Here is a 10,649-nt window from a genome sequence, read left to right as displayed (position 1 = left end):
GATGATGACGGCGGTGATGATGATGATGATGATGATGATGATGACGGCGGTGATGATGATGGTGATTTATTGGTTATGTGAAGATGTCCCAGAGCAAAAAGATCGCCAGTTCCCCTACAGTTTTCAGAATTTCCATACCTTAAAATATTTTCTATTCTATTCTATTCTATTCTATTCTATTCTATTCTATTCTACTAGACACTCTGTCCAAGGAGGACTTCCACCTGAAGCAGAATGTGGAGCCCTTCATTCACTACAGAGAGAAACATGCCACATTTGAATGCATCACCCGAGAAAACATAGAGGCTGTCGCCGCCAAGGTAAGTGCTTTATGGACTAGTATGTGCCTGTGTGTACATGTGCATGTGTGTGTGTGTGTGTGTACATCTGTTTGTATCGGGATCGGGGCAAAAAATTCCCTTGAAAGTTCATAAAATGCCAACAATGAGGGGGCAAAACATTTTTTACCCTGGTCTGTATATACTTTAAGTGATTAAGTGGTTGTATGTGTGAGTTTTCATCAGCATCCATACATGTGTGCACTGTCTTTGTATGTGAAATCGTTGACGCGGGTGTCTGCAGTCCACAGCATGTAACTGTAGTTCTGTGTAAAGTCCATTTTCTCCCCCCGTCTCCAGGGCAAGCACTGCCTGCTGGAGGCGGAGCTGAGCTGCGTCAAAGACCTCCTGAGGAGAGAGATCTACCCCATCATCATCTACATCAAGATCTGCGAGAAGAACGTCAAGAAGTTACGGTAAGCTCAGCACACCTCACACCCTTACCCTCAATGCATTTGGTGCAGTTAACACACACCAAGACTCATTTTTTTTACCCATACCACCAACTGTTTCCCCTGTTGCTGCATCTCAATCACTGCATTCCAAATAGTTCCTATGTATCAACAGAGACAATTAAAGGAATAAGCCACCCTTGGTTACTCTTACACTGCTGTACATCATCAGTCTGTGATGCTCAATGCAGAATGACTTTCAACAACCCACAGAGAATGGGTGTGAACTTGTTGCATTCAGCTGTGGGTTCTATGTGCTTGTGGAGAGAGCAGTAGCTACAGCGATAGCTCTAACTGAAAAATAGTTTTTCCAGTCGCCTGCATTGCATTCTGGTCGATTGAGGCTGCTGTCAGTGGAGAAATTGGTCTCTCTCCCTCTTCTATGATGGATTTCTCCCTGTATGGCTGTTGAATGTCGGTGCAAAATGGTGAATCTAGAAAGAAGCCCTCGCTCTTTGATTAGTTTGATTAGTTTACCGTTGATTTTTGAGATAGTTGAAAAGTTTTTCTGCTATCAAACTACATTGTAGCTGCACTGGAAATATCTTGACATGACATTACAGTGTCTACATTTGGCCGGTTATCGGTGGGAATAAAAAAAATACACCACCAAACAATAAAATAGGCCCATAAAACGCAAGGCACATCACCAATAGCATTTAGGGTGGATTCTGCCTTTAAATAGGACGCCCAGTTTATGCGCTCACTATTCTCAGCGTAACCTTTCTGACAATTATAACAAAGCACACAGACCCCTGTTGCAGAGTATCTACAGTATCTCCTCACATGCAATCAGGGTTCGAAACATTTACCACCACTCACCACCGCAGCCGTGCTTCCTTCCTGTTTCCTGTCCACACAGGAAGTTGCCTGTGCGCGTGGAGTCGGAGGAGGAGTTTGTGCGGCTGTGTCGCTCCAAAGAGAAGGAGCTGGAGGGCGTGCCCTGCCTGTACGCCAGCGTGGAGCCCGAGGCCTGGGCCGGCACCGAAGACCTGCTGCGGGTCATCAAGGACCGTATACTGGAGGAGCAGAGGAAGACCGTCTGGGTGGAGCAGGACCTGCTGTAGACACACACAGACACACACACACACACACACACACACACACACCGTAACTCATTTAAACAGATACATGTACATTGCACATCATGCTCCTCTTCACACACACATTCACGCTCTGATTCAAACATGCACATGTGGAGACTCAAACTGTTATAAGATGACTGCATAACATTTTTTGTACACCTGTGCCACTCCTTTGACTTAGAGAAATAAACCGCTTGAAAACAACAAGAACGAAGGATTCCTTTCTTTCTACTAATGGGTTTTCGCCTTTGTAATGCATTCAGAATAAAGTGAAGGTGTTCAAAGTGCACTTCACTCACTGCACACTCAACTCACAATCTCACCCCAAACCCCGCTTAACCTGCATTCTAGCGTCCTCTAGTGGCTTCAGTAAATATTGCATGCTGTAAAGACTGAACAGAATAGTACTGCAGCCACCAATGAGTTTCAGGAACCAGCCTCTTGGGATCCAAATACAGAAATACAAGGCTGGGCTAGTGTACAGGATACGCATAAAAGACCTCAGCCGTGTCGTATTTGCAAACTCTTTTCATGGTTCGTTTCAGCCTATTTGCCAGATGGGTGTTGTTTGCCACGTAGGGCAATAAAATTAGTGACAAAGATGAAATAGGGACGTATTTAAATCAGTTCCATATACTATTATGTAACTGACAACTTACAACTGTCCTGATGTTTGCAGTGTAATACAAAGGCTAAGGATTATTTGCGTTCACATTACACATAATGACTGCCACAGGTACCGCACTGTTTAAACTCTGCTCTGGTGGGCTAAAACAGCAGCCAGGCTCTTCTTCTCTGATCCTATCACAGCAGTGGATTAGTGCCCACTGCCATGACCGTACATGCCAGCTGCCAGCTGTTACATGGCGTGACCCATCAGAAGGATGGTGACATACATTGATGCTGTATGTTTTATCCACTGTAGGAGTGCACTGTGTGGCACTGCATGCTATGCTTTTCTACTTCTTTTTTGTTCACAGTTTTGGATGTGGAAAGGCACCCAACCATACTTTCAAATGATGCTGTCACGGGTGTCATCATAACACGAGTGATACATACAGTAGCAAATATGAGACTTACAAAGCATTGCATGGCCTTGAGCTACAATATATCAATGGTTTGTCTATTCCCTGGAAGCCTGCGTATACTCTCCACTCACAGGATGCAATACTCTTTGTTATTCCATGTATTTGAAAGAAAAAGGTTTAAAAATCATGTCTTAGTTTCCTCCTGTGTGTGTGTGTGTGTGTGTGTGTTTAAAGTAGAATGACTGCCAGGCAGAAATGTTATACTGTGCACATGCATGATAGCAGAGCACAGAATCAAATCTGGAGAGGGGGTGAAATATGTGATGGTTGATTGAAAGCAGATGATGGTGTGTGTGTGTGTTTCGGTGTCATCTGCTGGGTGTTTCGGAGCAGAGAGGATCAGCTGCTCTGGTAGGGCACTTTGCTACATTTAATCTCACACGATGAATAGAGTTCATGAATAACAGGATTGAACGTGTTAATCCTAATTTACCATCCTCCTCCTGGCATGATCCATCGTCAGAGAAAGGCAGTAGAAACATGAAAAAAGTCCTCGCAACCACATCCCCTTATTTCCATTCTTTTGGTCTATTTGACTTCTGGCTTTTTTTCATCATGCCTCTTGCTCAGTGTAGGAGAATGGAGTGGGAAGGACATTTCTTTGGGCAGGTACAGTAGGTTATTTTCATCAAACAGCTCCTGTGGGACGGGACGGGGGAGGAGGGGGGGTAGACTGTCTCCATAAATCATCCCAGAGAGGAGACATGTTATGTTGATGCTGGAGCTGACCCAGAAAAGTGAGTTTTCCCCCCCTAATCCCACTCTGCAGAAACCTAACAACAAGCTCTCGCGATATCTTGCGTGCTCCCGCTCTCGGTCCGTCTCCAAAAAAAAAAAAAAAAAAAACACACAGCACTGCTTGCTGCTGCTCGCTCATCACAGGCTCAGCTGACGCGGCGCGGACGGAGAGCTGGCGGGCCCTAAAAAGAGGTGAGAAGGTGCTGTTTTTTAAATTATTACTTTATAATTTTCAAAGCAACGTTACATTTTCAGCTCCGGCGGCAGCAGCGGTGTCACTTCACGCTACCTTGCCCCGGTGTGAAAGCTTTGAGGCTGCCGCTCCGCTTTGACGGAGATAACGTTACCGCCAGGCAACCACGGTGTAATGATGAGACACGGACCGTCCGGAGGCACAGTGTTTTTCTTCGGCGTTATCTGGACGTAAATGTACCCAACCAGCTCCATATGAAGGTGTATAAATGGGTCACACATATCAACACGTTGTCGCTGTGAAGAACAGCCCGTTCCCACACGGTCCGCACCGCGCTGCTCTCCCGTGAAAGGCTATATTGTATCCGGTTTGGCATCCGCTGTTGCTGCAGGCAGGACGATGATGTATCTCCCGGTGGGTGAGCTCAGCCTGCTGGACTGCTTTTATGGCTTTAACCGTTATTTATACCGCTGGCATTGACGTAGCGGTTAATAAATAAGGCGGGCAAACAACCACTAATCCATAATAAGACACAGAATATAACTTTGATGGTACTTACTGTGGTGTAGCTACACTGTGAATTTCTGTCATGAAGATTTATGGCAGCCTAAAAAAAAGTGGGTAAAGTCTATCCAGAAAGTAAAAGTGTGGGTGAACTGACTGTGTTTACCCTCCTGTACATCCCTTGTGTTTAATGTTGAGCTGGTGGCTGAGTTTACAGTCTACAGTAGATTTGACATGTGTTGCCTCTGTATCTGATATGACATACAGTATAAGACACCCCCTAATTCTTTGGTGGAGAGAGAGGGAGAGGGAGGAGAGAGAGAGAGAGAGAGAGAGAGAGAGAGAGAGAGAGAGAGAGAGAGAGAGAGAGAGAGAGAGAGAGAGAGAGAGAGAGAAGTGTAGTCTGTCCAGCTAGTGGAGAGGGGGGCTGACTTCAATGCTCTCCTCTTAGCTTCAGGAAAGAGGAAATAATATAAGGACTGTTGCATGAGAGCTCCAAATATAGAAGTCTGTCGAAATGGAAACTTGATGCCCCTGTGACTTTTTACACTGAATAGGAAGGGGAAAGCGCTACAGTGGACTAGAGATGGGAAGTCTAATACTGAAATGTGAAATATAATGTTTGTGCCAATCTGCCAGTTATAACCAGACTTACATCCCCAGTTATCTTCCTAGAATATACCACAGCGCAGTATATTTTTCTGTTACATTCTATGCAGTTTGGTACCAGGTCTGGTATTAAGGTGTCTAAATATATTTAGTACTGGCCCTTTTTCAAAGGGTGCAAACAGATATTTTTATTATATTGGCAGGGTGCTCAGTGAGTGTTTCAATGGAAAACCAAAGGGTGCTGATACTGTGCCATATGCATAGGAAGTATGAGTACAGCGCGGTACTTATTATGGAAGATGTATGATTTATGCTGTGTAGAGCTCCCTGGCATGCTGGCATTTGACAGCTACCTGTGATTTCACAGCTGGGAGTGGGAGTCAGGTCAGCTCCAAGAGGTTAAGGGAACCTCAGTGTGCTGCCTGCGAGAAAAACTCAACCAATCAACTGTCAGACTAGCCCACCTCATTCTAGTTAACAAGCTCTTTTCATTAACATAAGACCAAAAAAAAGTACCTCTGGGCCTAAATCTGTGCGTTTGTGTTTGTGCTTGTTCATAAGTGTGTGCAAATCTAATTCCTGCAAAATGATTACGTGTGTGTAATAACATAGTCAAATAGTAATTACATGAGAATTAATCCAGTGTTTTCATGTAGTGAAGGCTGTTTTGGAATGTTGTTAGTCTCGACATGCTGGCCAGTGACGAGCCAAACACAAAATCAGATTTTAGAATCGGACCATAGCAGGCCAACTCTGAGAAAGATGGAATACTTAATGCTGGTTTTCTCCTTTTTTTTTTTTTTTTTTTTAACATCTGGCTGATATCTGTGTGTGTGTTATCTCTGACTGCAGGGTGCTGCTGGCATGGAGCAGAGGTGAGAGTTAATCCACAGTTGGCCAGTCACACAGTCACGCCTGTACAGAGTGCACAGTGCACCAACACCATGATAAGCCCACTCCTACCAGAGACTCTGCTGTAACCGCTATAATATCTATCGCCATGGTGAGAGAGAACTCCTGGACCTTGAATCTGTTGCCATGGTGACCCTGTAGAGAGAACCCTAGAACTCCAATCTGTTGCCATGGTGATCCCGTAGAGAGACCCAGGTAACTGTCTCAATCTGCTGCCATGGCGATGTTGTAGAGACACCCTCTGGAGTCTGTTGCCATGGTGATCCTGTAGCGAGGAACAACCCCGTGGAAACACCAGTCGGTCGCCATGGGAACGTCCAGGCTGTTCCGCATCTTCCTGGTCCTGGGCTCGGCCTTCATGATCCTCCTGATCATCATCTACTGGGACGACGTCGGAGCCTCCCATCTCTATTTGCACACGCCTGTCTCGCCTGGCCCCAAAACCCCCCACACCCCTCCGCAGCATCACCCCCAGACCTCCCGGACCCCGTCCTTCCTGTCCGACATCGACGCCTTCGTCAACCAGTTCCTAGAGCCGGGGACCGGCGACCCCACGGATCCCGCCCCCGCTGACACGACTAACCAATCGGAGCGTGCAGAAGAGCGGTACGTACCGCGGCGGGAGTGGAAGATCCACCTGACGCCGGTGGCAGCGGAGCTCCGTGAGAGACAGGTTCAAATCTAAAATTATGATTATGATGATGATGATGATTGTTATAATTCATGGTGGTGGTATTAAAATTATTATTGATGTGATTTTGTTTTTAAATCTACTATGGCTCAGGATAAGAAAAAAGTTCTTCATGATGCAAATAAATGCAGCTTAGGTAAAAAGGGATTTATTGCTGGACTGGATTGGCTGACAATACCAGCTCCTCTTATTCAAATGAGGTAAACCTGCTGAGTGGAGGCTGTCCAGTTCAAATGCTGCAAACTGGACTGATAGCAGGGATTTTAGCAAATGTTTATTGAGGGCAGCCAATCAAAACCAAGTCCAGCTGTGATGCGTTGATAGGAGTCAGTTCAAAAGGCTTGTAGAAACAGATGGATTTGTGAAAATGCAGCTTTAAATTGAACCACTCAAACAAAATTTTAACAAGATCTACATTAAACATCTTTGATCACATACAGTATGTATATTAAAGACAAAAAATTCTCTTCCTATAATAGGGCCCCTTTAACTGCTTGATTGTGGTGATGTTAGTGGTTGTTTGTTTCTGTTTTGGCACTGTAAGAAAAATGTTAATGAAACTCTTATGACTCTAATAATAAATTTGCATGCACTGAATCAAATGGAATGGACAGGAGCAGCGGCGGAAGTTGCTCCAGGAGATGTGTGCTAACGATGGCGTGGCGTTTCCCGGGAAGAACCGATCATTTGACGACATTCCTAACAAGGAGCTGGATCACCTCATAGTGGACGACAGGCACGGCATCATCTACTGCTATGTTCCTAAGGTGCACACGCACACACACACACACACACAAACAGCCATAGCCTCATTTGCTGCTACACGCTGAAGGTATTCACACACACATACAGAAATACACACACGCACACACACACACACACACACCTCATAGTGAACAACTGGCTTAGCCTAATTTGCTTCTAGATTCTGAAGGTATTCCCACATACATACAGAAATACACACACACACACACACACACACACACATTTTAAATGCTTTGTTTGAATCCATTACATTCAATATTCACATAAGATGCAGTCTGACAGAGAGAAAGCAACAACATTGCTGCATGTTACTGCCAAGACGGAACAGATTTTTTTGTGTTAGTTGGCACATTTTTCAGGACACACACACACACACACACACACCTCTTAGTAGATGTAATGTATGCACGCACACACACATGCACACGCACACGTTAGGGATGAACAATTGGCTAGAAGTCCCCCGTTGCCTTATTGTCTCCCCCAACATCTCTAATCCCCACTGTATCCTCCATAGGCTCTCTCTCTCTTTCTTTCATCTTTATTCCATAATAACTTTCTACCCGGGGATATTTATGTCTGTACAAGCTGATTTTATACTTGCACACCTAATTACCCGTGACCAGTAAACAGTGTAGCATCTGGCTAACCTTTTGCAGAAAATGTAATTGGTTGTATGGTTAGAACTGTCATGACAATGTAAATAGCCCTCTATACATGAAGTCGAGTACTTAAATAAATAAAGCTGATTATTTTATGTCCAAATGATCAAGTCCTCTTAATAGGTTTTATGCTGCTGGGGATTGTTGATCTCCTTTTAATCAGCGATGGCAAGCATTTGGTTGTAATCCCCGATGTAGTTTTCCATTTGACCGAGCCGTAAACAGCTACTGACCTATTGCCATTACGCCTCTCTGTAAAAACTGAAGTCACTTTAGACGGAAAGACTTTACCTTCGTGTGCACCTTCCTACCCCCCCACCTCCCTGCCCCCCAGGTGGCCTGCAGTAACTGGAAGCGGATCATGATCGTTCTGAGTGAGAGCCTGCTGCAGGACGGTGTTCCCTACAGAGACCCGCTGGCCATCCCCAGGGACCTGGTCCACAACAGCAGCATGCACTTCACCTTCAACAAGTTCTGGAAACGTTACGGGAAGTTCTCGCGGCACCTCATGAAGGTCAGTTCACATGGATCGCTGCTGCTGTGCAGAATTGCCGTGTTCAGCGAGATTTAACATGAAAACACAGGAAATAACGCAATTGAACAAAATCGAATTTATGGAATGGGTGCTGGTTTAAAGATGATAAATGAATTATTAATTGCTGCAAAAATAATTCTGTAACCTCACCTGCAGATTGTAGTTATTTGATAAACTTTGCGGTTGATATTCTGTCATCACTTTGAACATCTAATTAGTGGCACTACTTATTACAATTTCCATCACCGTCTCAATCGATTGCGTGACTGTTATATATGACGTCTTAATAAAAATGTGACTTGTTCTTGAAGGTGAAGCTGAAGAAGTACACCAAGTTTCTGTTTGTGCGGGACCCCTTTGTGCGCCTCATCTCCGCCTACCGCAACAAGTTTGAGCTGCGCAACGAGGACTTCTACCGGCGCTTCGCACAGGTCATGCTGCGCCGCTACGCCAACCAGCCGACACCTCCCGCCTCTGTGGACGAGGCCTTTGCCGTGGGCCTCCATCCCTCCTTCTCCCACTTCATCCAGTACCTCCTGGACCCTCAGACGGAGAAGGACATGCCCTTTAATGAGCACTGGCGGCAGGTGTACCGGCTTTGCCACCCGTGCCAGATTCAGTATGACTTCGTGGGCCACCTGGAGTCGGTGGAGGAGGACGCTGAGCACCTGCTGCGCCAGCTGCGGGTGGACAACGTGGTGGAGTTCCCGACCTCCCACAGGAACCTGACGGCCAGCAGCTGGGAGGCCGACTGGTTCAGCACGGTGCCCCTCGAGGCCCGGAGGGAACTCTACAAGCTGTACGAGCCCGACTTCAGGCTCTTTGGCTATGACAGACCAGACTCAATCCTCAATGAGTGACACACGTTCCTACAGAAATGACCCGCCCACATGCAGACAAAATGCTTTATATGTGATAAAAAAAAAAATTTGCGACACTCCAACAACAGTGACACCTCCCCTTGTTTTGGGCTTTGCGGATGTGTTCTCCAGTCTCTTCTAATCTACACTGAATGTACACAATTTTAGGGGCACTTACTCTTTTCATGGCGTGCACTTGATTCACATGAGGTGAATCCAGGTAAAAGCCATTATTCCTTATTGATTTCCCTTATTAAATCTACACCAATCACAAAGGAGATGTAGATAAAGAGAAGCAGATGAGTTACAGAAGGATTTTTAAGTTTTGCGACAATTGAGATGTGGATTGTGCAGAAGGGGCTGCAACTCAACATCAGGAAGATGCCCCTAATATTTTGTACATTCAGTGTAATCTTTAACTGGAAACTCTATGCTGAGTATCTACACTCCCAACTTTGATGTCACGCCACGCCTGAACCTTGCCTGTTATTTGTGATGTCACAGTTCTATTGTGGCTAACTGTGATATCACACAGGCTTTGTAGCTGGTTGTTCTAAAGAAACCATGCCAATGTAATGTCACAGAGCCATTCCACATGTCTGTGACATCAAGGGAACCATTGTAGCCGTCTGTGATGTCAAAATAGAACCCCCTGTGGTTGTGATGTCATAGAAACCCACGTGGTTGTGATGCCACTACAGATGCAGTGGACAGAATCTAGAGGGTGGTTTTGGTAATTCGGGGCATTACTTTAAACAGTGTGTCAGTAGATTAGTTTTAACAGGTAGTTGCATTAGAGTGCTAGTTGTCAGCTAACTTATTTGGATTCTCACTGTGTCAGTGCAATGTTTATGTCAAGCATGAAAGGGATTTTTATGTTGATCACATGTTACATACAAATGACAGCTGTCAACATCTGAAACATTCTAGCTAGAATTATTTTATACCTCATCAGATTAAGATGTTACTTGCCAGTTACACAACACATATTGCTACTCTTCCACATACTATATGAACTCCTACTCTCAAACCCACAAACCCTTTTGCTTTTTGCGACCTCAATACATTACGTTTAGCATGGATAAGTTTATTATACTATATCAGTAGAATAATTTCTGAGAGAATCTTAGCAGCTCGCTTTATTTCATCAGTTTCCAAAGCATGCAGTTAATGCAACACCACAGCCTCAAGATATAACTAGATAGGTCTATAGTTAA

The 10,649-nt window shown here is 45.0% G+C and overlaps 2 protein-coding genes across 5 annotated transcripts in view; both read left to right on the top strand.

The window, feature by feature from the left end:
* card11 (caspase recruitment domain family, member 11) overlaps window positions 1-2,076 on the top strand; it is a 23,328-nt gene extending 21,252 nt beyond the window's left edge. For all 4 annotated transcript variants that reach the window (XM_071906400.2, XM_078284759.1, XM_078284760.1 and 1 more), the window contains 3 exons: window positions 199-320; window positions 639-754; window positions 1,653-2,076. In XM_071906400.2, the coding sequence (XP_071762501.1) occupies window positions 199-320; window positions 639-754; window positions 1,653-1,857 (443 nt within the window). In that variant the 3' untranslated portion in view covers window positions 1,858-2,076. The remainder of the gene's footprint in view (window positions 1-198; window positions 321-638; window positions 755-1,652) is intronic.
* A 1,790-nt stretch (window positions 2,077-3,866) lies between these two features.
* On the top strand, window positions 3,867-9,721 carry LOC139917279 (carbohydrate sulfotransferase 12). The gene is made up of 5 exons (XM_071906378.2): window positions 3,867-3,893; window positions 5,860-6,592; window positions 7,225-7,377; window positions 8,372-8,551; window positions 8,884-9,721. The coding sequence occupies exons 2-5, from the start codon at window positions 6,227-6,229 to the stop codon at window positions 9,430-9,432; spliced, it is 1,248 nt and encodes a 415-aa protein (XP_071762479.1). The 5' UTR covers window positions 3,867-3,893; window positions 5,860-6,226; the 3' UTR covers window positions 9,433-9,721.
* The last annotated feature ends 928 nt before the right edge of the window (window positions 9,722-10,649 follow it).

Source organism: Centroberyx gerrardi, chromosome 7, assembly GCF_048128805.1.
Source record: "Centroberyx gerrardi isolate f3 chromosome 7, fCenGer3.hap1.cur.20231027, whole genome shotgun sequence".
Lineage (NCBI taxonomy): Eukaryota > Metazoa > Chordata > Actinopteri > Beryciformes > Berycidae > Centroberyx > Centroberyx gerrardi.
Note: the sequence above shows the minus strand (reverse complement) of the source record. Positions and strands in the feature narration are given on the sequence as shown.